The sequence below is a fragment of the Myotis yumanensis genome, unplaced genomic scaffold (genome assembly GCF_028538775.1).
Source record: "Myotis yumanensis isolate MYYU_CA2020_CCGP unplaced genomic scaffold, mMyoYum1.0.hap1 SCAF_14, whole genome shotgun sequence".
Lineage (NCBI taxonomy): Eukaryota > Metazoa > Chordata > Mammalia > Chiroptera > Vespertilionidae > Myotis > Myotis yumanensis.
In genome coordinates, this window is record NW_027223765.1 from 25,436,652 (window position 1) to 25,464,394 (window position 27,743).

The 27,743-nt window shown below is 46.8% G+C and overlaps 1 protein-coding gene across 6 annotated transcripts in view; it reads right to left on the minus strand.

Annotated features, from left to right (window-relative positions):
• CPNE4 (copine 4) overlaps nucleotides 1–26,776 on the minus strand; it is a 343,236-nt gene extending 316,460 nt beyond the window's left edge. The window contains exons 1-2 of one of the 6 annotated variants that reach the window (XM_070433398.1): nucleotides 26,601–26,776; nucleotides 26,327–26,467 (exon numbers count right to left, since the gene is read on the minus strand). In XM_070433398.1, the coding sequence (XP_070289499.1) occupies nucleotides 26,327–26,379 (53 nt within the window). In that variant the 5' untranslated portion in view covers nucleotides 26,380–26,467; nucleotides 26,601–26,776. Of the gene's footprint in view, nucleotides 1–6,377; nucleotides 6,488–9,342; nucleotides 9,511–22,795; nucleotides 22,956–23,008; nucleotides 23,424–26,326; nucleotides 26,481–26,600 lie in introns of those variants that run through there. The other 5 variants (XM_070433400.1, XM_070433397.1, XM_070433401.1 and 2 more) reach the window with 5 other exon arrangements.
• Nucleotides 26,777–27,743: the final 967 nt, after the last annotated feature.

Consider the following 27,743-nt stretch of genomic DNA (forward strand, 5'->3'; position numbering starts at 1 on the left):
CCTGCCTGAGCAGAGGCACTTAGCACAAAGAAGAGCACATTGTTTGCATAGCTGGTTGGCTCTTAATAGTTCCTCAGGAGACTCCGCGCTCAGCGAGAGGATGTCTGGAGAGTTGGGGAAGATGCCAGCAAGGTGAACACAGTTCAGGATGTCAGCCAGGCAGGGAGAAGGGACCAAGTCATTAAAAATAGAATTCTGATGCCAAAAAAAAAAAAATGGACTATAATAAAGAAATTACAGATGTAGAGATTTTTCTTTAGTGGTAAATTAACGTTAGTTTATGTCAGTGATTCTCACTCTACCATGGTCAATTTTGTCTCCCAAGGGATCTTTAGCAAAGTCTACAGACATTTGGGGTTGTTGAAACTGGGTAGAGATGAGGGTGCTGCTGTCACCTAGTGGGTAGAGAGCAAGGATGATGCTAAACATTCTACAATGCGCAGGATGGTCCCCCACAACAAATTCTCTGGCCCTAAATGTCAAGAGCGCCAAAGCTGAGAAACCCTGGGTTAACTCTGAACAGATAAGAAAGCTCCCCCTCCCCCTGCAACCTCATTGCCCTAGCAGTTAAACTAGCCACATCCAAGACAATGTGGGGAGGCCCTGGGGCATAGCTTTTAAGAACAGTATCGTCCGGGTGTGTAAGGTCTGGGTTTGAATTTTAGGTGCAGAACTTTCCAGCTCCGTGGCGTTGGAGAGGTTGCCTAACTTCAGTGAGCCTTGGTTTCCTCGTCTGCCAAATAGAGACAGAGCAGGTCAGGCCTCACCTTGTGAGGTTTAGATCACAGGAGACAATGATGAGAAAGCATTTAGCCATTGAATTCTAGTCGATGATCTGCATGCTCAAGTACTTAAGGAAAAGAATGCAGATAACAGTAATGTGTTTCGAAAGGTATTTAAAATGGATTAATGGCCAAAACCGGTTTGGCTCAGCGGATAGAGCGTCAGCCTGCGGACTGAAAGGTCCCAGGTTCGATTCCGGTCAGGGGCATGTGCCTGGGTTGCGGGTACATCCCCAGTGGGGGATGTGCAGGAGGCAGCCGATCGATGTTTCTCTCTCATCGATGTTTCTAGCTCTCTATCTCTCTCCCTTCCTCTCTGTGGAAAAATCAATAAAATATATTTACAAAAAAAAACAAAAAAAAAAAAAAATAAAATGGATTAATGAATAGATAGGGTAAAGTATAATAAAAACTAATGGCTGAATCAGAATGTTCCAACGCTGAGCAAAGGAGGCTAGACCTGCCTTTGGTCTGACACCTCCCGCTGACCTCCCATGGCTGTTATTTGCCTTGACACTGCTACTCCCAGTCTTCAGAGCCCTGTCCTCAGAGCAACTGGGAGCTCTCCTCTCCCCGAGCCCCATGGATTTCCTGGCACATGGCTTTCCCTGCTGGCTTCAAAGGCACTCGAGGCAGGGGAGCACCGCGGAGCATGAAGAGAACTGCATGGCTGCCTCCAAAGGCCTTCAATCAAAGAGCTAGGAGATGCCTTGGAAACCATCGAGCTCAGTTTCTCCTACTTGATGAAACTGAAGCTCAGAGAGAGGAAGGGACAGGACTTCCACTTGCCCATAGGGTGCCTTCGTGCAAATGAGAAACAGTGCCCATCTGGACGGCGCAGTCCTGAGCCTGGGTGGACAACAGCCTGACAGTGAAAGGGGCCCGGATCTCAGACCAACAGACGGGCTTCGCTGCGCACTTCCTGTGCAGAAACTCTGGGAAAGGGTTTGCTCACGATCACAAACCTGAGTGGTCATAGAGCTGAGTCTGACTGACAACCTTAGCAGCAGAGATGGAGTCACTTATCCGCGGAAAATGAGTGGCTCCTGAATTCTCTGCTGTCCTCGCAGAGCAAGATGCATTGGTCAAAAAGCCTGGACTTCACACTCTGCCTTCCTTTGTGGCTTCTCTAATGACAGTAAGGAAGGCAATCTGCGTGGTGTGGGTCCCTCTGGGATATTTCACCCATAGCTGGTGGCCCAGAAAAGCTCAACACATTCAAAGGAGTGAGGGGGCTCTGGTCCCTGGGGAAGGAGAACCTAATCACTCAGATCAGAATCAACGCTTAAAAAATGTAAGGTCATACCCCGGAGGACAGTTCAGTTATGAAATTGTAACAAACAGCTAGCAGGGCACGGCTATGGGAAAACGGGGATCGGTTCAAAGAAATGAGTTGAGTTCCCCATCGCTGAGTTTCCCATCACTGAAGTATTTCATGACTTTTGTGATGAGAAAGACATGGCACACTATTAGGGGCAACTTGAATTGAAATTAGAGGAGTTATGATATACTACAGCTTAAGCAATAGCAGCCTGTATCAAAGCAGTTCACTACGGAGTCCCCTTTGTTCTATAAGCAACTTTCTTACCCTTATCTTCTCCTTTCCTCTCCTGAATTTACCTACCTGTAGAACCAGCTGGTGATCTCTGCTTCCCCACATTGCATTGAAAGGACTTCTCCTTCTTCCTTATATCTTATCATTAGGCCAAGGATCAGATTTTTTTTTTCTACAAAGGGCCAGATAGCACCTATTTTGGGTTTTGCAGGCCACAATCATCTCTGTCACAACTACTCAACTCTGCCATTGTAGCACGAAAGTAGCCATAGACAATATGTAAATTCATGGGTGTGGTGTGTTCCAACAAAGTTTTATTTATATATTTTAAAAATGGTAGGCAAGATTGGGCTTGTTGGTCACAGTTTGCTGACACCTGCTCTAGGTGGGCATGTGGTGGGCAGAATCTGAGCTCCAGGCCCTTGACACGTGCTGTGAAAGCCAACAAGAGGCGATGCTCCTAGTCAAACAGAAATTAGGAGCCAAGCTGGCAATGGTGGGAAATTCTGCCTCTGATCCTTCCCTGGATCCTCATTGTGTTGGGAGGAGGATTAAACAGAGAAGATTGGTATCGTGCAGTCAGAGAAGGACTTATCTGGAGCACGGATGGTTCTGTGTACTACCTGCTTCGAATAATGCAACCTACGGAGGTGATCAATACATGTGTGGGGTAATGACAGCAGTGACCCCAAGAGGTGGGAAATGAAGGACAAGGTCTGAGTTGAAGCTGAGCTGAATTGTGCTTGATTGCTGGCAAACTCATTCTGTACCACTCTCTCCTGAGGTAGGCACTCCGTAGTGTCCTGAGGGCTCTCAAAGGTGAGCTGAGATCTAAGGATGGTGGATGCTCTAAGGATGGTGGCTGCTATAAGGATGGTGGCTGCTAGAAGGATGGTGGCTGCTAGAAGGATGGTGGCTGCTCTAAGGATGGTGGCTGCTCTAAGGATGGTGGCTGCTAGAAGGATGGTGGCTGCTATAAGGATGGTGGCTGCTAGAAGGATGGTGGCTGCTCTAAGGATGCTGGCTGCTCCAAGGATGGTGGCTGCTCCAAGGATGGTGGCTGCTCCAAGGATGGTGGCTGCTATAAGGATAGTGGCTGCTATAAGGATGCTGGCTGCTCTAAGGATGCTGGCTGCTATAAGGATGCTGGCTGCTCTAAGGATGGTGGCTGCTATTGGAAGAGCTTCAAGAAGACGTGGGCAACTCTATAAAGAAAGCTCCTTCTTCAATAGCCTTAGGCCAGAAGGTCCTGGAAATCTGCTTTCAGGTAGGAATGGTGCGCTCTCTGGGCGCTTTCAGATCCTTCCATAAGGGGGCAGCATAGAGAAGATGACCTAGCCACATCCTCCCCGTCCTCCTCCTGGGGAGTGCAGGGGCCAGGCATGGTGAGTTTCCCAGGGACTGGGGTCAGGGCCAGAGCAGCTGAGAAGGAGGAAGGAGGAAACAGGGGCTAGAAGTGAGCGCTTTGTTCATTAGACTACTTGGTTTTTCCTTCCCCAATACCCAGATCCTTTTTATTTTTACTTGTTTTTCTTAAAATGTTTTCGATTCCGAAGCTATCTTAACCTTTTTCTTGTCTAACACTGTCATTTGCGAGTAGGAAATGTACTCTAATTACATGGGAGTGTGTCCCACGGTATATGGGGAGGAACACACTCCTATTGTCTTGTAATGTTTTATGTTCTTGGCTTGTGTCTTTCACAAGACACTTACTTAAATCACTCCTAATAAAATGTGGAACAAAACTGTTTGATATATTCACTGATCGAATATTTATTTGTCATTGCTTTCTTTTGCTAACATATTTTGCTAATAGGATGCAAAGATTCTGCACATCAAGTTACTTTCAGGAGCCAGAGAATCTGTACTCGGTGGCTTATCTTTAATCTGCGGCATCGCTTTGGCCCAAATCACTTCACATCTCTGGGCGAAGTTGAATAAAAAAATGTCAAAATTGCCTCTTGGCAAAAACATTCTAGGGTAGCTTAGAGTGAGGCTTCTGTTTTCCACCAGGGCCATGATCCTTCCCCCTTCCTTTCTGCTACAGGAACCCCTTTAACCAGGTTTCAACTAACGACGGAAGAGAAGGAAAGATCAAATAGACCCTAAGAATCACCACACTGTTCTTAGAAAGAAAAGGAATCGTGTTTTTTTTTTTAACCACACACACACACACACACACACACACACACGATATATAATACGCCTGAATGTGAACATTTTAATAATCAATTATAATGCACCAACAATGAGAACATTTCTCTTCTGAGCAGCCAGCAAATATTTGGTAAAGGGATTATTTCTTTACTTATAGGCAAAAATCAAAAGGCCACAAGCTGACGGGACCCAGCCACCCTGTATCTCCCAAGCAGTGCTGCTGACGAGGCTAAGCCTTCAGGAGGACCTGACGGAACAATCGCAGAGAAATGCCAGCCTCGGGGGAATACACTTAGAATCTCCAGCCTCCATGGCTAGGCTGTCATCACAACGTATCGGTCACATTTCATTCCAGTCACTGCCACAAAAGACCCAGACATTGGGGTAAGAGGGCTGACCAGGCACTGCTATAAATTGGCTTCAGCTCCTAACACACACCTACTATGAAAACATCCGAGAACACAAATTAAATGTGCCTATGATGAGCAACAAAAACGAGAGAGCTCCCTGACCTATAGGATTGGACCATGTAAAAGGCAAGACGATCTCTAAGATCCTTTCAACCCTAATCTGCTGCAATAAAAAGAAAATAAAACTCCGATGACATGCCAGGCATTACGTCCTGGATGGGACTCCAACGTGTCAGACCGGCCACACTAGGAATTCCAACTGAAACCTTTGACTCCCAGGCTCGCTCAGCTCTCCCCCAGTCAGCCCACCAGCCCCCAAAGCAGTGCACTGGCTCACCCGAGAGCTGACAAAAATTAGTTGAAATTTCAACCACCAAGCTGAAAATTAGATTTCAATGCCCTCTCTCGTATTTAGACTTCCAGCCTAAGTAGCAGCATAAAGTGACTGCTAACCAAGGTAGCTCTCAGATAAACTGGATGTTTCCCCTGAGCCCATCACCAGCAGAAGAGAAACGGCATTTGGGGGGGAACTATGGAAACTAGAGAGGAGATGGCAGTACCCCCAGGAGAAGCCAAAGGGGCCCTGAAAGAGCGAAACAGCTTCCCCTGAAACGTTCCCTCGGAAAATAAAGCAACGACAGCAACCAAAATGACCGGTACCACTGAGCTTTCACTTACACCAGTCCCCCTGCTGCACTGAAATTTTCTCTCCTCTCCAAATGTTAACATCCTATTTGCAACCCCAGTTTATATTTCTTCTCTGTAAGACTTTCCCAAACCCATCCACTCTATAGAAAACGGCTCCATTCTCTGGGCTCAAAACATGTCTCGTTTCACTCGGCCAGCAATAGCGCTCGCACTGTCTCGCATCATCTCACATTTTTGTTTTGTGACATCATGCAACAATGACACTATCACTTGGCTCCTCACACACTTGTACCTTGATTCCTAAATTTGATGTTCACCTCCCTGAAAGCGAAGTCCATCATCATTTTAGCTTTTTTTTCCTAAGGCAGTAAACGGCACAGGTGGGTGTTCAATATATGCTCGTCGACTCGGGAAGGCAAACCAGGAAAGAAGGAGTGGAGGAAAGGTAACAGAACAAAAATCTCTCTCCCTGCGGAGCGTGAAGGGAGGCCCGTCTTGACGGAGAAGGGATGACAATCTCATGCAAGCTAAGGGCAGGCTGCACCCAGGAGGCGCCTCAAACATCAGCAGATCTGAAGGAAGGATGGAAGGAAGGGAAGAATGGGTGGCAGGAAAGGTGAATGGAAAAAATGAACAGGAAGACAATGAGGAGGGGAAAGAAAAAGAGGGGAGGATGGAGGGAGAGAGGGATGGGGAGGAGGAGAGAAGACCGGAAGAAAGGAAGGATGGAAACAAAACTGGAAGGAAAGCTAGAAGAAAGGATGGGAGGAAGGAGAAGGGAGAGTGAAAAAGAGGGGCAAGGCTGGGATGCAGGACAAGTCTTACCCTTGGCCTTCTGGGTCTTCCATGTTTATCCTTGGTCCCTTTCTATTTCCGGAATATCTCTTGGTGCCTTACGGGCCCCCCAGCACCTGGTTCCAGGCTTGCTGATGCACCTGCATAAAGCTATGTGTGAACCCCTTCCAATGCCGTTTGCTTCACAGGTCAGCACCCACCATGTCCTGCCCAGAAGTGCCACCGACCCTGGGAAGTCAGCACCAGGAAGGCTGCATTTCGTGGCCCAGGACTGAGAGCTCTGGAGGGCGTCTGGGTATAAGCCTGAGGCACCACTGGCTCTCCACCGGGAGGTGCAGTGGGAGGCCTTCTCCTCTTATTTGTGCCAAGGCATCACATGACCCCCTCAGTCCACCGGCTTCCCAGGCAGCCCATCAGGGAATCCGGGCTCCAAGGCTCCATGGGGCGGGCGCAGGGGAGTGCCTTTGAGGACACTCATTGGCACACAGCCATGCCTCCCTCTCTGCCAACCCCCCGTGGCACTGCCATCATCCCTCCTCCACCCGCCTCCTCCATCCACCCCCCAGGACCTCGACACTCAATTCAGAGTGTGCCCAGACAACACAGGAAGGCGGCAGCCTACATCTTGGCAAACGCACAACTCTTTGTGACAACCCCATGAAAGATCCCAGGCAGCTCTGGCTTCCCAAGATGTCTCCAACTCTATGTTCTCCTTTCCCCCTAACAGAATAACCACGACTTTGTGAATGTTAATGTACTTCTTTTTAAAAAACAAACAAACAAACAAATAAAACAAATTTGCCATGGGGAACACATCCATTGAAGATACAATGAAGCAACTCTGGGTGGGAAAAGGAGAAGGTCTATGCCTTAGGAGGTCCCTACAGCCCTGAATCTGGATGCAGACTTTAGTCTGTGTGTTCACTTTTCAGGCAAGGAGTCCACAGTTCTCAATAGATGCTCTAAGGCAGCGGTTCTCAACCTGTGGGTCCCGACCCCTTTGGCGGTCAAACGACCCTTTCACAGGGGTTACCTAAGACCATCCTGCATCCTACATTATGATTCATAACAGTAGCAACATTACAGTTATGAAGTAGCAACGAAAATAATTTTATGGTTGGGTCACAACATGAGGAACTGGATTTAAAGGGCCAGAAGGTTGAGAACCACTGCTCTAAGGGAACTGTGATCCAAACAAGATTCAAACTACCACTCCATATGAGGCAAGAAGTGTGTGTGGGGGGGGGGGGGCGGGGGGGGGGGTCGGTTATCTGTCAGAAAAAGAGGGCTTGCTTCGTTTGCCAAAGACAACTGAAGTTTTTGAAAATGCATTTCCTAGAATTAACCTATTTCTCTAAGGTGACCATGAAATTTTAATATAGGAGCTTTCTTCCCCTTCCACTGCATATCTCAGAGGTGAGCCCGTCTTTGTGCCCATCTGTCTGTCTGTCTGTCTGTCCCCACAAGCCCTGCAGCCCATATCTGCTGTGATGGCAAGAGAAGGCCATTTAAACCTGTGACACTTCATTAAGCACCTGCCCACCGCCATCCCGGCTCTAAATTAAAGTAAAGCAATTCCAAATGCACAAGCCTTGGAAATGCGCTCCCTCCTGCTCGTCCAAACACACTCTAAAAAGAAAAATAAGATGAGTGGTTTTCAAGGAGGTTGCAGTCTTAATATACCAAATCAGTGTCTTGAAACTTAAACTATTGCTGGGAGAATAACCAGGCATAGATGAGAAATATTTAAGAAAGCCCTGACACATGCCCCGCTGAGACAGGAAGAGTGATTCGACTGCTGCAGAATACAAGGGGGCTGAGCAAAACCAGGGCGATGCACTTGAGCAAGCACCAACACACGGAATAATGGGAAAATCCGCTCTATCACTTTATTTTTTAAAAAAAACTGTTAGCAAACTCTGCCGCTGTTAATCACTGCTCCCATATGGCACGGCTGCCACCTTTATGAATCATGTTTATCTCGAAAAGAGTGTCCTTTATTACCTTCCCTTTGGCACGCCTCTCGGGATTTGTGAAACAAGAACATGGGAAACGCTCTGAGGGTCTCCGTGCCAGGATCAGCATTTACCAATCCTACAGGCGAGAAAGCGTGTGAAAGTTGTACATGGTGGCCAACTCTGGGAGGCCGACTGTGAGCATCTTCACTTCCAAGCTGCAGAAACGGGGCCGTCTTTTCCTAAAAGGAGCTTTACCTCTAAGGCTCTGCCTCGATTGCACTTGAAATCTTCTAAGCCCTGGGTGGGGAGTAGCCGGGAGACCCAGGTAGCTGTTGTTTTAGATGGAGGATTTAAATAAATTTGATTCAGAGGAATGGGCACGGTATTGCACCACACTGTAGCACAGTGCACTAAAAGACAAACATGGTGCATGATTGTAAACATACATTAAATGGGGCAGAAGGAGATACACATGTAAAGGGGTAAGGACGGTTTACCGGGATGCACATAGCATTTGCCCAGTTACTTGAAAACACGGAACAATAGAGGTAACCAATATGAAACTCAGGATTCAGGAAAATTTGCCTTAGGGCTCCCCATTGACAGTGATGCCACTTTACGGAACTGCAACATCAGCCATACTTCAGCAGATCAAAAAGCAACCTCTCTGCCTCTCGCCCCGAGACTAATGGCTTTCAGAAGTTCTGAGTATTAGGAGCCCCCTGAAACTAAAAGCCCAGAAAGGAACACATTCTGCTCCCCAGCGGAACTCGGCAGTCTGTCCATGCAACACGCCTCCCACCCGTGGAGCCTAAAGGGAGCAGATGCACTACGTACGTGGCACAAACTCTTATCTTTCCAGTGTCGGTCCTGTCCTGTCCCTCCTACCCTTCTCTTCCCCAAAAGGGAGAAAGTGGTCTGGGTTCTGCAGGTGGAAGCCAAAAGCTTATGTGGGCTTCCCCCTCCTCAGCCCGGGGCTGCCCAGGGTCCCGCCTGCTCTCGGCTGCCTGACCTGCCACGGTGAGTAAGTCACTTACCACGATGGGAGGCCGGCCAGCAGGGTTGCTGCGTCTGAGCCCAGTGCTCCGGAGGCTGGAGTGCCCGGAAGGAAATCCCGGGAGCAGCCTGGGACGAGGATGCAGGGGCTGAGACTCTGCTCACCTCTCAGCAGAGGCAGCGTGTCACCCTCCCAAATGAGTGGATTAATCAATGATAACCCCGCGGTCAGGTCTGTGGAACTGAGCAGATGGAAACCCTGGCTTTTTTTTCCCCAGCAAAGAGGACCGTGGGAACTCCAGTTACTAAAGGGGGACATGGCATATGCTCTGAATCAGAAGTCAGCTACCCAAATCATACCACAGAGCCGGAGCCTTGCTCCCAGGCTGGCACATGTCCTATTTCTCCCGGGGGGGCGGGGGGGGGGGCGGGACGGGGGGAGGGGACACTAAGAGCCAGGACACTGCCATCACCTCTCCTCCTTCCATCCCCCACCAAGTAATCAATCTGGAGGTGTCTCCTCCCGGAACAATAATTTTGGAAACTAGTGGAAGTGTATGATTTTGGTACGTGAGTGAAGGGACCTTAGGCCCATCTGGCATGTGACCAAGATGATGCCGAGAGCCGCTGAACACAAATCCATTCTTCAAGCCCATCTCCATAAAGCAGCTCAGAACAGACATTAAGCAAAATGTTGATGCGCTCAACTCAAATCCCTTTGTTTCTCTCCATGTAAGACACTTGATATCACTGCCAGCAGGTGGTCATGCTTGTTGACCCTTCCTAATAATTCCAGCTGATGCTAAATGAATATGACAGGTGGTGACTCTCGAGGCCGTGCCTGTCGCTTTGGCAGACTGGGGTGCAAGGCACCAAGACTGTTTTACCTCCTCTCTCTCTAACATTATGTAGAATAGCCATGCAAGGAGGATCCTTAGGAGATCAAATCTAACACTTTGATTTTATAACTGGGGAAATAAAACTCAGACCATAAGTCAGTTATCTTGAAATGCATAATCATTCATTCTACAAGCTCCTACTGTGTACAAGATCCTCACAATGAATAGCAACAAAATTTTATCAGTGAGCCCTGGCCAGTGTGGCTCAGTTGGTTGGGCATCATCTGAAAGGTTGCTAGTTCTATTCCCAGGCAAGGCACCTGCCTGGGTTGTGGGCTCCATCCCCAGTAGGGGAAGTGCAGGAGGCAGCCGATCAATGTTTACCCTTCACATCAATGTTTCTCTCTTTCTCTCTCTCTCTCTCTCTCTCTCTCCATTCCCCTCCCTATAAAAATCAATAAAATATATTTAAAAAAATTTTTTCACTTAGATATTCAGTTCATATTTCAGAATAATATTCCCTTGGATTTTCTGAAGTCTATGTACATTTCCCACCTGGAGATGGCCAAATAGAGATATGTCCCAAGTGCAGGTGTCGGCAAACTTTTTCTCTAAAAAGCAAGGATAACAGGCTTCATGGGCCATACAGTCTCTGTTGCAACTACTGAGCTCTGCCATTGTAGAGTGAAAGCAGCAATAGGCAGTAAGAGGTGTGACTATGTTCCAATAAAACTTTATTTACAAAAAAAATAATAAACTCTGCATGCTGGATTTGACCCAGGGGCTGTATTTTGCTGACCTCTGCCCTCGTGGGATCTCATATGACAATGACCTCTTTGGGTTGCAGATCTCAAGTTTGCCTTAATCGGGTCTTATTTCACCTCAAAACTCCCTTAGATTCGTTGAAAAATAACAGAATAAGGAGCTAAGGGCGTGAACCTTATAGCCAGCTATTATAATTACTCAGACAACACAGGGAAGGAATGGGAATCAGAAATAGAACTGTTCTGACCATCCACGCAAAGACAGAAGTTTCCACCTAAGTAACCAAGCCCTGAGCCTCCCTAACGGAATGTGATGTCTTCTCCCCAGCGAGGGACAATGATGTTTCCATGATATTAGGTAGGTTCCATCACCTACCTAATATCTTTTCTACTCCCATAGAAAAGAACTCTCATCCCTCCCTGCTGGAGGCAATTCTCAGCGAGGCTGCTTAGCTTGGTTGGCAAGGCAGACACACAGGGCAGAAGTGAAGAGTCAGTCAGTACGCAGGTCTGATCTGTGAGCCCATTACCTGGGCAGGGTGGGCGAGTGAGAAACAGGTGGCCCAGCTGCCTCCCTGTTTGTGCGGCTTCAGAGAAAGGGGTTCTCCGAAGCGGCCCTTGCAACCTGCAAAACCAACAGGGTTCATCACGCAGAGTGAGTGTGTGTTGCTCACACGAGCCTATCAAGTCAGAACTTGAGAATTCTGGGCAAAAGCTCACAACTTAAAAATAGCACAAGAAACCTGGCTCAAAGGGCTCCCAGGCGATGGTCCTCAGGAGATATATCTCAGACACTCGTGGGATGTGAAGGTGCAACGGTGATTCAACAATCACTTATGCCTTAGACCCTCCTGTAAGTGCTTCTTTCCAGAAAGGTATTTCCTCCAAAAAGTTACAATCCCCTGGCAAAATGCGCGCTGTACCCAGACATGCTGCGTGCAGGAATGCCTGTGGCCCCGGGTCGACCAACAGCGATGCTTCGTGTCCAATTTCAGCGTTTAAGGAAGATGACAAGTGATCATCTAGCATCACGTGGTTTGGGTTGGCTTGTTTTGGCTATGGGATGTGCTATGTGACACCAAACACCTGGACAAACATTTTCAAAGTTTCTCCATGAACCAGTGACCCAGATGTTTGGTGTCAAAAAAATAAACAAATAATCGGACGATTGGCAGATCCCCTTCCTAACTTCTCATCCAAGGATCCGCTACCTCTAAATAAACAACCGCAGTAAGCTCGCTGCACTATCCCCCTTAGTTCTCTGGGTTCCATAAAAAGAAAAGGCGATTTGAATTCATTGATCATCAATTGAGAGCCACACTGTTATGTCAGCTCTGATTCCGTTGATTGTACTTGGTAAAACCTAACGACGCCATAAAACATCCCGAGGCAGCCAGAGAGAGCGCGTCAGTGTCGGAACAACCACGGACCATTACACACTGAAGGAAAATGTCTACTAGGGCTTCTCATTCCCATTAGATAATGAGTGAAAATGATGGGGAAGGGCAGTATTCGGTCGTTAGCCCGCGATTAAACCCGATTCGGCTGCCAACGTTACATCAGATCTGCAAGCCCTCGAGCCCAATCGTGCATCTACTTTTCTTCCTATTACGAGGCAGCGGGAGTGATCTCTCAGCATGCTCGGGCTTCCCTTGTGATGGCAACACACGTCACAGGCTTTTATAAACTCTATCTTCTGAAATGCACTCCGCTGGGATGGAGGTCCTTCGGTGAACAGCAAAGCCACTACATCTTAGCTTGCTCTGTGATTGGCAATTTAATTGTTGCTTTTCCTTACCAGACATATGCATACCTACCTACATACATATATACATACATACCATACATACCATACATACAAAAAGGAAATTCCAAAGCAGGTTAGACTTTTCTGTAGGGAAGTCACCATCACTGGGAATATAAGCTAAAGCTTAAGAGAGACTCTTGTGTTTAAAAATCATGACTGGGAAGAGATGAGAAGTTTTTCATCTTTCATGGCGACCAACGTCATTAAAACAAATTAGGGTTCAGAATCTGAGAATGATAGAGCTACTTGCAGTGCCATGGTTCCCAAAAGGTGAATCACTTTGTTGTAATTTCTAAGACAGTACATGTTGACAGATTTAACCCAAATAAACAAAAGCTCTTGGTGGGTTTTCCATAATTGTTGAAAGTATAAAGGGGCCCTAAGACCAAAGAGTCTGAGAACCTCTGGTTCACTGGAAGTAAAATGGTTTTTAAGTTTGTTTTGTCTTCTCTGCTTCCCACTAGCTGTGTGACCTTAGCCAAGTTACTTAGCCTCTCTGGTCTTCCATTTTCTATGTAACAGACTATTCTTCGCAAGCCTGCTTCCCTACTGAAATATAACATCCAGGAGGTCAGGATTATGCCTGTAGTGTTCATTCTCTTCATTCCACAGTCCCAGAGCCTAGCACAGCCCATTGCTTCATACATAACAGGGTCTCAAGAAATAATTTTTTGAGTTGATTGGCAGGAGGCTGTGAGGATTAAATAGGACGATATGGGTAAAGTGCTCAGTGAAGCACCTGGCACATGGCAAATGTCATAGGTGCTCAGTAAATGTCAGATCCCTTTCTTCACCACTAACACTGTTCTCAGTTGCACCACACAGGAGAGAAAATGCACAGTTTACCTATAGACAGTGAAAGCTTCAGGTCCCCAAACTAACAGCATTAACATCACCCGAGAAATTATCACAGCTACCAATTATCTGGCTCCAACACTAGCCCCACTGGATCAGAAACTCTGGAGGGGGCCCACCAGTCTGTGTTGTAACAAGCCCTCAGAGATTCTAATTTGTGCCCAAGGGTGAGAACCGTGGCTTTAAGATATGCATGGAGTCTCCCTGAAAAGAAAAGTATTTTATGATAGTAGCATATTGGACTTCGATAGCAGACCGTGCCCGGTATGTTCTCCGCTGCTGGATGCCTAGGATCTCTTTTGGACAAAGGTAGGAGATAAAGAAAGTCAAACACAACCAACGTCTGTTGTGGGCCTCGCAGGGTGGAGTGACTGATTCTGGATTCTGGTTATGCGGCTGGGGGCCAGTGCTGAGCACGCTTTGCGTTTGAATAAAGCTGGCACCAGCAGGAACAGAAGACGTTATACCTTGGAGAAGACCCGGCATAACCCTCGAGTCATCTTTGTGGCCAGGCATAAAATCTGGGGGAGGGGACAGAGGTGGGCGAGGAGAGAGAAGGAAGGTAAGTGGTTGTGTCTGTAGCTCTAGAAAGCATACATTTGATTGCTGATTTCTAGTTTTCACAACTCCCTTGCAACACAGCAAACCACTACCATTAGGGAAATTACTCATGAGTTCTAACCTTTGAGGGATGCCGCCAGCAGAAAGCAGCTGCAGTTTGAGTAATTTCCATATGCCCGCAACAAGGTGGGTGCTCGGGATGTACAGATGCACGCTGCACATGTCGAGGCTCACAGCTATCCTAAGGCGTGGGCACTATCATAGTCTCATTTCACACCTGGAGAAATGGAGCTTCAAGAGATTAAGCAGAGGTGGGATTCAAGCCCAGGAATGCCTGACTCCAAATGTGTGCCTTTCGCGAGTAATTCTACCTATGTGTATCCAACACAGAGAATAGTCTTGCAAATGCAATGAAGCACTTTCTAGATAGGGGCTACAATTCAAAGTTAATGCATAAACTAAACCTCCCGTAATAATCCTTGGAAAGAATCCCATCAATTGTTCACCGAGTACAATATCATATTGTATTACACACACAATGTTGTGCGGTACTATATCTGTACAACCTCACACATGAACTTAGATTATAGAATATAGAGCACACAGTCAAAACATGAGTATTTTTAATAAATGAGAGAAGATGTAGAGTTGATTTTAAGGAAGTTAAATGTACATGGTAGCCACCCACAAACAGGCCATAGGCTAAGGAAATGGGCAGGCACACAAGGTAACAGAACCCGTGCTCTATGTACCAGACGGTTCTAGCAGGAAATACCTGGAAAAGCTTGTATTATGCCCAGGGAGAGGGCACACCCATGCCTACAGATGTTATAAGGCAGGGGTGGTAGCACAGCCAGACCTTGAGGGCAGGTGAAGGAGGATCTGAACCTTCTTGAGAGAAGCAGACATAGAGGATGGATAAGAAACAAAGATCATATGAACCAAGGATTTGAAAAAAACACCCTGGTCTTAGAAGTTGAGTAGGGATACCCTAGATTTGAGCCCTCCCCTTTCTCCTCAGTTGCTAGTGCTTTGGCATTGACCCAATCTATATAATAAAAGCCTAAGCGACCATTATGGCGGAATGACCAGAACGACCGGTTGCTATGATGCTCACTGACCACCAGGGGGCAGATGCTCAACACAGGAGCTGCCCTCTGGTGGTCAGTGCATTCCCATAGGGGGAGCGCCACTCAGCTAGAAGCCGGGCTCACAGCTGGTGAGTGCAGCGGCTGTAGCAAGAACCTCTCCCGCCTGCACAGCAGCACTAAGGAGCAGTGAACCGAGCAGTAAGGAGCAGCAAGCAGGCAGGCAGTAAGGAGTCAGGGGTCCCAGACTGTGAGAGGGCGCAGGCCGAGCTAAAGGACCCCCCCCCCTCCAGTGCACAAATTTCGTGCACTGGGCCTCTAGTTAGTTATAAAATGGGACTAATAATATCAAATCCACAGAATACGTATTTGTAGTAATTGTGTATGTGTTTGTTTATGTAGTGCAATAATTTTATTTCTTCTGCAAGATAAATATGCATTATCTGAAATAAATTAAAATCACTTTTTTAAAGTTTTATACCCCCCTTAAATCTTCTCTGAGGGCAGAGAGCAGGAGTGAGGGGGTAAGAAAAACTAATGCTTAGTGCACACCTATGATGCAGGTCCTTTGCTACTGTATATAGCTTTATCCCCATTGTTACAAATGAGGGAATAAGGCTCAGTAAGAGAGGTTTAGTAACTTTCCCTAAGCCAAACAGCTGAGTGACAGAACCAGGATTTGAACCAAGTTTAGCTACCTTCTAAGCTTACACCATTATCATAACAAAACTTGACAAATATCATTATCATAAAAAAAAAACTTGACATCAAAATGCATTACAACCTAGGGTTGGTTTTTTTGGGGCACATTCCTGAATAAGAATAAGGAAGAAAGAAATAGCATTGATCATGAAGTCAACCAAGATTGCTTGACCAACCACTAGATGCCTCGCCCTGTTTGGGGTTCAGTAGTGAACAAAACAGGAAGAGTCCTGCTCTCACGAAGGGCCCAAGGACCCCCAACCAGCATCGGTGGTGATCCCACCTTGCTGATTGCCTCATCTGGAAACTGGGAAGGGGTGTGCCTAATTGTGTGCGACCATCCAGCTCTCAGAGTCTCTGATTCCATAGGAAACATTTATTGTCCTGTCCCTTTAAAATTCCTTCAGGCCATGAGCTGCCCCCAAAATCAACGATTTCCACCCTTCCCCTCTAATCAGGCCTTTCCTCCAACATGATTCACACGCAATCAAGTCACAGGATTTATGGAGCAAAAGAATCCAACGGGGCTTCTCAGGAGCTTTGCCATCTACCTGGCCAGATAAAATTAACACACCCGCCCCAGGGTGCCCATCTCGGGTTCACAGCCACACGACCTCAGGCGCAAACCTCCCTGACGGTTGCATTTTGTCGCTGACATCAAATCAGGCATCCCCGTGCCCCCAGTGCCTACTAATAAATTAAAAGCTTTTCTGTCACTTTAATGATGCTGATAAAGCGTTCCTTTCCACCATTGTACTGTCATTATTTTCCATTTTTGTTCATGCTTGTATTTGGCTCATACACCTTTCTCAATATCCTAAAAATGGAACCCTTATTTAGATTGTTCCAGCCCCACCACTTAGCGGTAAGGATCTTGCTGTTATATTTCTATCACGTTTCCTTTAAAAATCACGCTCCTGTTTAAATGGAGGAAGTCAATTGCATAGGCATTTATCTCTTGATATTGATGAAATTAGTACATACAGGGCAGTGGTACAAGCTGAGTGGATTTAAGAACCTCGATTAGCACCATTAAATATATATAAGAACCAAAGTGTATGCGGAGCGAGATTCCCCTCCCCCTTCTTCTCCACAGACCTGTTCCCTGTAATACAAGGAGAGGAAAAAGAACACCTGAATGTGAAGGACTTGAGGGACCATTGTCCAGGCTCTGTGACACAAAGCAAGGGACTCTGGTATGTCTTACCCACATCATTTGTCCAGCTCTCTCCTCACACTTTCCACTGCGGGTTTTAATGTTTCTTCTCACACACCTGTCTGCCCCTCAGGCCTGCACCTTCAAAAGGGATGAACTTCACGCTTATGTCCAGTGTCTAGCATAGCTTTTGGCATTAAGACTGTGATCAACTATTATTCAACAAACAAATGAGACCCTTCTGTAGATGTGGAGGCAGAAGAAAGAGGCTCAGAGAGAAAGGAAAGGAAGAAGTTCTGGGAGACTCTCAAGAGAAAGGGCACGGGAACTAGTATTTGCCTGCCCACCAAAATACTGGACACTAGCCCGGCCGGTGTGGCTCAGTGGTTGAGCATCAACCTATGAACCAGGAGGTCACGGTTCGATTCCCGGTCAGGTTTCAGGCTTCATCTCCTCCATGCAGGAGGCAGCCAATCAATGATTCTCTCTCATCGTTGATGTTTCTATGTCTCTCTCTCCCTTTCTTTCTCTCTTTCTAAATAGCAATAAAGAAAAAAATTAAAATACCGGACACTTTTAAACACTTCACATTGACAATCATTATTAGTTCCATTTTCCAGATGCTAACACTCATGCAGGTGAAGTGATTCACTCAAAGACCTGCAGCTTGAAAACTATAAACCCAAGATTCAAACCAGGTAGTTCTGGATCCCGAGTTCTGCCTCTGAGCAGCCAGACTCCAGACTGCCAGGCAAAATCCTGAGAGGGGTCAGACTGCCCAGCCACTGGGCAGCCCAACCAGGCACTGGAAGCGCCCCACCTGGTGCTGAAGGCAAAGCCTGTGTCCCCTCTCTGCAGGGAGGTAATTTGGGCTGGAGAGTGAGAGGTGACCGAAAAACCCATACTTCACACCTGGGCACCTCTTTGGGGTTCTGTCAAAACCCATCTCTGAGCCTTAAAGTCCCTCTCATGGTCCCGGGAGGTGGGCTCCGCCGGTGCTCTGGCGCCCTCTAGCGACCATCCTCTCTAATGCCAACTCGCTCCCACCCTTCCCTCTTGCCTCACCAACCCCTAGGGCTGCCCTGGCCTTGGACCCCTGGCAGCCTGATTTTGTTCCTCTTCTCTCTCGAAGAGAAATGAACTTCCCTACAGATGTTTGGGATCTCTTGGATAAGGAAGGCCTTTTAGTCAATATACCTTAACCCTCAGAAGGTTTCTAGAATTAACCTGAAATACTGTATTTTCCCCCTGATGTTTTCTAAATATTAAGAGATACAAACTTAAAAATATCGTGTTCTGCACCAGAGATAGAAAAGCAACATTTTAGAAAGTTTGTTCATTTTGCATGTACCTTTCATTTAAAACAGAATAAGGGATTCCCCTGTGGGTTCCTGGAACTGTAAACACTCATAACATCTCTGTTTACATTATTGACTCGGTTGTGACATTTAAAATAGGAAGCTAAGACCGCATGAGCAATTCTTCACAAAACATGCACATTAACAGGCATGGCTGCAGACAATGACTTTGTATAAATTTAATCATCTCTATTGGGTAAGTATTATACTGGCTCCTAGAGACAGCAATGTAATAAGTCCCAAGCCTACTCCTCCAAACCCTCCAATGGATGTGGGAATCCCACCCCCGCCCCCAAACCATCCCCAACTCAGTAAAGATTATCAGTACATGTGGCGCCAGAGATTGGCGCCACCACAGTAATTATCTCCAGGGAACTTGAGTCTCTCTATGAGAGGAGTAATCAACAGGGCTGTTGAATGAGTCCCCTGATCTTGAGCAAGTCATCTCTAAGGTTCAGTTTCCACATCTGTGAAATTAAACAGCTCGAGTCCATAGATTATCCCCACATTCTCTTCCAGTTCTGAGAGTCATAGATTCGAAGTGATGAAGTTGTTGTTCACAGCATAGAGATGTACCACAGGCCAGCGTAGGTGGTCTTCCCCTACCCCCCTGAGTGTACTAAAGTCATAGGACTGGAATAAGCCTTCCCAAATTGGTCATCCTGGTCACTTTCAGCTCTTCAAGACTTGCCTTCAGGTCTTCAGTATTTACTGAGCTAAGAGCTATGGTTCACAAGCCGCTTTCCCGAGAAGACATCAGCCAAATAAAGGATTCCCTGGGATTTGCCAACTTAAGGAAAACATACTATGAATCATATATATTTAGTACTTCGTGGACTAAACAGAAAGCTCCACATACATGAGGTTTCTAGCAGAGAAAAGACTGAAAGTATTGTGCAGTCACAAGTTTTATTAGATACCCACTGGTTGAATTCAATGCTAATGGAGGCCTTACTATATAGTGCCTATTTCAAGTAACATAGAAGAGACAGTACATCTTGCCTGACCCAGTTATTGAGCTTGATTTTAGACCTACCACCAACCTTCACATAAACACCTTACCCAAAAAAATGCATTTGTACTCTAACCCCTTCATTTTTATAATATGCTTGCCTCAAAAGAAAAACCATTATAGAATTTTTAGGACAATCCTAAAAAGCATGAAGTTCTTGTAATCTGTTCTATACCATCTACATTCAATCAGGAGAAAGTCAGAGTCTAATGCAACTCTATTATTGTATGCCACAAGGTCAGTTCTAATGCACTATAGGATGGTCTTGAACCATGTGACATTTTTAAATGCATTTTAAATTTTCTGTCTTGATATTTTGTGACTTAATATACTGACTACGGTTGCCAAGGAAATATGACTTGGGGTTATATATGGATCCAAAGGGGCTTTGTGGTTTAAAAAATATATTAACAAGACAAAAATGGAAAGATCAAATACAGAGAACAAATTTAGCTTTTTTTTTTCTCTTCAAAATGCATACCGATCTGCAGACTACGTCTCTGATTAAAAAGTACAAAGACTCAAGAAGTGGCTTTCCCAACTCAAGAAGAGACTTTCTCCCAATCAGTCAAGTTGACACCATCAGAGTAGCCTGCTCACCTTCTGTTTGGGATTCAGATCCCTGTGACAGTGTGCGACACTGATTACACACATGAGCTGCTCACCTCCAATATGTTTACCTCCAAATGGAAAGTCCTTTCTTTATGTAACTAAAGGTGGCCATAATGGTCCAGGGTCTTACAAATCACGGAACTTATAAAATGAAGACAGAGAAAGGCACAGCACAAACCATATAAACACATTCAGTTATGTTCCAAAAGATTCAAATGCAGATGAAAATAGAGATTCCACCATTAACCCATTTTCTTATCCATAATTATTTCTTAGAGTCAGTATAACTTTGAAGTGTTTGATCATGATGGTGGGCTCAGTCTGAAGATGGGAACAAGCAAAGCTGCTGTTCGTTGAAATACTACATAAAACATCTCTGGAAACAGATAACATCTTTGCTTCCCATTAACTGAAATGAGGTCTTTTTAAATTAAAAATCCACACGCAGATCAAGAAACACTTGAATGCAAGACACTCTTTAATTAAAACTTCTAAAAGCAGGCTCCCCTTAAGACAAACTGATGAGTCAAGCAAAATGCTATGTTGCCACCAGATAGCTGGAGATAAACAGAAGTCTTAGAAGCACAATTGAAAAACAACTCAGAAACCTCAGGGCAATTATTTTAAAAGGAATATTTAGAAGCTCTAGTAAAGTGGTTGCCCCATGCTGGGAAGTACAACAGACCCCACCTGTGCCTGCTCCCACTAAAGTAGGATGGGCCTATGTCTGGAAGAATAAAAAGGAGGCTGACCACTCAAAGGAGAGGCGTAGGTCTGGGATGGCGAGAGCATTCACATGATAACACAGGACTAGACCCTTGGTTCCATTATAGGCAAGCTCTTGCCACTCAACCATTCAACCAACACTGCCCAGGATTTGACATCCACTCCTTCTATGAACTCACAGTTCCTTTTATGTGATGAACAGGGGACATCACCTGGTTTTGATGTGGTTTGAGTTTGATACTGTAAAACCCTCAGAATCTTCCCATCAGAGACAATGAGTAGAATCTGGTCTTTATTAGGACCCACTATTCCTAGTAACACAGGTGTTCTAACTGTAATTGCCAATTCTATTTTTATCCGCCTCCCAGGTGTGACCACCTTTGACCTACTCTGAGCTCAACCCCCTGATCTGCTAGAGCGACTTTGTCAGTCTTTCTTTAAAAATGGACAGGCAAATCAAACGAATTTAACCCGGAGGCAGCAGCTCAGTAAGGGAAATGAAAACATCAGAAGTTATCGAATCGAAGCCACAGCCATCCTGAGCTCTGTCTTATCTGCTGGGTCATAAAAAGAAACGGGACCTTCCTAAACTTAAAGGGCATAAAAATAAGGAACGTTGTTGCTTCTCTCTGACTCCTGGGGGATGTGCTATGCAGTTTAACCAGTATATACTCACTACAATATATCATCCTGGATTCAAAACACCTGGGCTCTAGGAAAGGGGTGTGTGTGTGTGTGTGTGTGTGTGTGTGTGTTTGGGGGGGGGTGTTGTTTGAAAATAGGGATTGCTAAGAGGGCAGTAGAAAGAAGGAATGGGCAGAAAAGAATATTTCATTTGAAGATAAAGTAGTTTTTCCATAAGAGCAGGGTCTAATCATCGTTTCAGGAGAACACTAGTTTAGAGTACCTTGGACAGCTAAAAAAAAATGCTGTTTAAGAAACCAAGAAGCAAGTGAGCCAAGAACCACCAGAGCAATGCATTAGAAATTCCTGGCAAAGCAGCAAGAGGGTGCAGAGTTGGCTTTGCATAGTTTTGGACGCAGGTGTACAGGAGCAGGGACTCTTCCCAAAGGCACTGAAATCCTAGGGCATGGGCGGGTCAGCTGGGGCAGGAGGGGGGAGGGGGACTCTGTTATTTCTCTTGCAACGTTTCCCCAGGCTCTCTCCCCTCTCCTTCTGCTTTCCTCCCTCCCCCTCCGGAACCCCCATGGCGCGCACTTCACACGCTCCAGGGACGGGATCTTCAACTCTGCAGCCGGCGATTTCTGCGGAAGCCTGGCCAGCTCTGGACTGGAAGCCAGTCTCCCAAGGCCGCCGGGGACGCGGCCGGGTCTGGGGGTCCCGGTGAAAACCAGGGCCTTAAAGCCCACCCACCCACCCACTTCCTTCAGGAGGAAGGATGGGTGCATCTGCTAAGAGCATCTCTCAGCTTCCCCTTCTCCCCACCGGATGGTCATCGACACTCAATAGACTTGGCCTGGGGCACCTCCTAACTGTCCCCCTGGGTCCCACCCTAACAATCCGGGGCGTCTGCGATGCCACATCTCTTCAGTCGGCTGTGGCTAGCGCTTCAGGGGTCCCTCCAGCCCTCGCCCTGTCCCCTGACGCCCCTGGCTACTTCACTTCACAGAGCAAGGCGTGCTGAAGAACTTGGCTGAATCAAGGGACTTGCAAGCCTATTGATTAGCTTAAAGCCCGGTAGCCCCGGGCGAGCGCGACGGGAGAATTGGGAGGTTTTGTAAAGAGGTTGGGGAGGAGGCAGAGAGGCCGAACCCACCGCCGCTAGGTGAAGCCATTGGAAACCACTCCTATCCCACCAGCGCTTTCTCGCCAGCGGAGGGAGAGCCGCAACTTCGGCCAGGACTCTGCTCCCCTCCTCCCCTCGGTCTGCACCTGCCCTGCCCCCCTCCCCCCTCCAGGACTTCCAGGACCGGCCACTCGGCGGGCGCACCGGGTCCCGCTCCGCTCGGCCTCCCTCCCCACGCGCCCCACCTCCCCACGCGCCCCACCCTACCTGAGCGAGCTGGAAGGGATCAAATCAAAGTTCCCTCGCATGAAAGCCTGTGCTTGCAGCACATTCTTAACACCACCACAGCGGCGATAAACAAGCAAATCCGAGCGCAACCCAGGGCATCTCAAAAGTTGGTCTTACTGCGCAGCAGCCCCAACACACTTTGCAACCGTAGCGCCCCCGGAACACAGGAATGCAGAGTTGGCGTTTGCTTACCTGGGTGTGCCAACCTCGAGGAGTAGAAAGAGAATTCGGCCCGGGACTGGTCTGCCCCGCCCCCAGGATGCAAAATGCAAAATCCGGTTTGGAGTGGAGGTGGTCGGTGTGGAGTGGTGCAGGGGGGTCGGGCTTCCCGCCCCCCCACCTCGCCCTCCGAACCAGTTTAAAAGCAGCGGATGGACAAGATGCTGGGAGGAGAGTTTGGTCTCTCCGGAAACCCTGACTCCATTCTTGGTGATGGGGGCTGGGGAAAGGAGAAAACGTTGCGGGGAGCAGCCTGGTTCTCAGTGAACTCAGAGTAAAGTGGCAGGTACTGGGGGAAGGGAGGGAGCGGAGAGGAGCCAGGGAGGAAGGAAGGAAAGAGAGTAGGGGAGGCGAGCGGGTGGCGGGGAGATGGCAGCTTCTCAGAGAGATTTCCACCGTCTGACGAAACCCATGCGCCCAGCAACCCGCGAGATACTAGTTGGGAAACCTCCGCGCGAGCGCCCCCTGGGGGGTTCCGGCGGCGAGAGCGCTGCCCCGGGCACGCGAGTCCGCGGCCCCGCCCCGGGCTGGGCGGGTGACGCGCGGTGGTCCAGCCGCGTCCACAGCCCAGGCTCCCTGCTCAGCTCCATCGCTCACACCTGCTCCCGGGGACATTTCAGTTCTCCAAGTGCGTGGACCTCATCGCCACTTGGGGGTGAAGCGGTCCTACCTGCGAGGGGGTGGGATTGATTTTTTTTTTTGCACAGATTCAAGGAAACTCCTTGGATGCATGTCCACTCCCATCAAAAAGGAAGAGATCGCTCACCTCGTGTATGATGGGAACCCGATAATTATTTTTTTTTTAGTAAATGCATGAAAAAAATGAATGGACAACCTGGCATTTTGTTCATCCCTAATGTCTTTCTGAATACATCCATCTCACAAATAAGGTTTTTTAAGTGCTTAGGGAGTACCTGTGTATAAAAATAGACACAAACACGCTGACTGGTGGAAGGGGGGGACCACTGCCTCATGTTATGAAGCGCTTTAGAAAGTGTAGCTTCCCTGTTCCAAACTTATTCAGCCACATTCAGACAAATGAGCAATGGGGGAACGTATTGTGTCTGATTGTTTCTACAACAGAAGATACACTAGACAACTCAGCATGTAAATATTGTCAGAATCACAAATCAGACTTCAGAATCCATAGGGTTCAGAGAAGACTGACATTGAGGTGGCATGGAGGATGTCACAATAATATGGATAGGGACCTAGGGACCTCAGAGGGCCTGCACTCCACCCTCTTTCAGTGGTTCTCAACCTTCCTAATGCCGCGCGTGACCCTTTAACACAGTTCCTCATGTTGTGGTGACCCCCAACCATAAAATTATTTTCCTTGCTACTTCATAACTGTAATTTTGCTACTGTTATGAATCGTAATGTAAATATCTGATATGCAGGGATGTATTTTCATTGTTCGCGACCCACAGGTTGAGAACCGCTGAAACCAGTCTCCCTTCATGTAAGGCAGTTATCAGCCAAGCGCCTTTCACCAACCACAGAGCTCTCAACTTCAAAGTCATAGGAGAAATAATAGGGTGAGGGGCAGGCACCCCACTAATAGTTCTGTGGTGACAATGAAGAACTTTGAAAGGAAGAAAAAAACCTTCAGAAAGAAAGAAAAAAAAAAGACATTTTCATCCCCAAGTCACCTCTCACGATCTTCTAAAGTAGGAAAACAGTAAGCATGGTCCCTAGAAAGGATCTTAGGGGGGTTGTCTGTAGACGGAAGCTCCTTTGATTCGCTTTGATTGGAAAAACTTGGGTCGGGTGATTGAGCACATGCCGATTATTGTGGCCTTGGGATATGGGAGCGCACTAATGTGCCAGGCCGCCCACAGTGCGGGGAAATTCTGTTCGCTCTATAGCCCTCCTGGAGCCAGGGTGTCGCCCCACCTGGTTCACACTGAGAGTAAAACACAGGGTCGGTTCCCCAAAGGAAATGCAGGGTCTTCCTACCGAGAAAGGAGAGATGGATGCTGGCCAGGCTAAGTCAGCATATATTCACTAAATATAAAAATATTAAGTCCGAAAATAGCCCTTTCAGGTTTAATGGAGATGTAGCCTCAACGGTTAACTTAAGTTTGAGCTGGATTGAACTAAGAAAGATGGAAAGAAGAGGAAGGAAAGTCATTAAGCATTTCCTTGCATGTTGCCTGTGTCCTCTGAAATTTAAGTCCCATGGAAGCAGGTCCTACTCTGTTTTGTTGTCTTGTTCATGATTATAACCCCAATGCCCAATGCCTAATGCAATGAGGACTACTTAGCAGGTAACCAGCAAACATTTTGTTAAACTTTTTTAAAGTTTTTAAAATTTATTTTTATTTTTTAAATTGATTTTAGAGAGAGGAGGAAGGGAGAGGGATGGATAGAAAAATTGATGAGAGAGAAATATCAATTGGCTGCCTCCAGCATGCCCCTTACCCGGGCAATGTTATAACCTCTTGGGTTCATCATGGGTCAGTGCTCAACAACCACTGAGCCACACCAGCTGGGCTGTTTAATTTTTAAAAATGCCTTAGAGATCATTCAACACAGTTCTCTTATTTTATAGGTAAGAGGAAAAGAATCGAGATGTGCTGAGCAGGTAGTTTCCAGACAATCTGGTAGGCACTCTTTTGACCATCCCATTTAATTTCTTCAACTACTTACCTGAGTAGGTTTTATTATATCTACACACACACACACACACACACACACACACACACACACACAACTGGGTTTATATTGTCAGGATAATCACACCAGAGAACACAACTAGTTAATGGGAGAACCCGGAGTGTTCACTGAGGCAGCGTCTGAAGGACCAGCTCAGAGTAACTGGACATGAACCTGAGAACGGAAGTAATAGAGCCGGAACCCATAGGGAAGAACCCAGGGCTATCATGTGTGGTCCCCCGTGTTAAAAGCATAGACACACAAATGAAACACAAAGCCACAACGTGTGACAAATATGCTTTCCTCTGCCAGCAGCCTTCAGCTCCCTAATTAGAAACAAACAGTCGCCTGCCTGCAAGCCGGTGTGCAGAACACACGTGCAACTTTATGCCAGAAACTTGGATTTTTTTCTCAAGGCATGACACTGAAGGTAAATTCAGAGAGGCTCCTTGTAGAGCACAGAAAGCAGAATTGCCTCCCACGTCTCACATGAAACCAACAGCTCATCTCTACAGATAAAGACATCTCATCAGCTAATGAACTAGGGTCGCAGTCATTGAGCCCACAGCAAGCTGCTCACCAGAGTCCCTTCCACGATGGTGACAGCCAAATCCCCTGATCTGTATCACTCACCTCCTCCCAACTCTCCTTTTCATGGATGCTGAGCTGCTGGGCTCCACAGCCATCGTCAAAATTCTCTCGAGCCACGGCGCCTCCGGTGTTCCCAAGCCGCAGAGGAGGCTCCAGCTCTGGGTAGCTTCACCAGCCCGGTCTCTGTTTAATAACATAAGGGGAGGCATTCGCTCGCTGTCCTATGCCAATATGAAAGGCACCTCACTCATCAGTGTGACAAGTGAAATGCTGGAACGGAGCCAGGGAACAAAAGGGAAGAAGTGTGGATTCTTACCAAGGCAGTTGATACCATGTTTTAAAGGGCAGCAGATGATGAAGGGGAAAAGCAGGCAGAGTCGGTGCCCTGCGTTAAAAACCTTGGATCCTTCCCTGAATGAGTCAGGATGAGCATTTTGTTTGGAAATGGAATTTCTGTCTTCTTTCTTTCTTTCTTTCTTTCTTTCTTTCTTTCTCTCTCTCTCTCAGCTGTAGGATGGTTCACACTCGAGTCAAGGGGGCTGCTGTAAATAACAGGATCTATTTTTGAGGCTTTGGATCAAATAAGAACCTTGAGTTTCTCCCTAGGGTTATTTATAGCTCAAAATGTGTTTTTGTTTTTTTTTTATTTCATGTGATTTTGAGAACTGACTGATATGTCTACCTCTGGTGTTTCAGTACATGCCTGAGATGGGTTGTGTTATTGGAAAGCAGAGAGCAATGCTCTAAGAAAGCCCTTCTAATCTGCTAAGAGTTGAGGGAAATATATGTCGCAAGCTGCTGCAGGGAACACACTTCCACTGTCTGTCATTCTGCTGTATGAGGACCCTATTTGACCCCTGGTCTCTCTAAAGCCATCACTAACCAATTATGCTAGGAAGGGGCGCCTTATACTCTTGCCTACCTGTAGGTGGCATTAAACTCCCTCTAGCAGCTGAGTCTAGCTTGTCTTCATGGCATTTTTAAAAACCAGAGACAGAGAACTCTTTCTTTCTGAGATTTTTACATTTGACCATTAGTGATATCTTAAAAGACACTAAATCAACTCTATTATTTTCAAGTAAATTATTCCATTTATCTCTTAATTAGGTCCCTTAGTCATGCCTCTCAGCCTCATTTCCTCCTTGTGAAAAAGAAGGTATTTCGAATTGAACTCCATCTCTGGGATTCTGGTTTCCATCTATATGATGTCTGCCCAGCCACACCACTCCTCGTGTTTGTGATAAACTCACTAAGACGCCATTCCTTTGGCTTTAAGGGGTGTTAGCATGCAACTCTTACCGAGTGGCAGAGTCTGCTATTTGCCTAGCCTATGTTAACTTCCGTTTGTTTTTCCTTATTAAGAATCGCAGTTTTGTGGGAGGTGGCAATGTGCTCAGCCCCCAAACCCACATGTTCCAGCCTTGCTTGCAGATGGGGTAGTCATGTGACAAAGATCTAA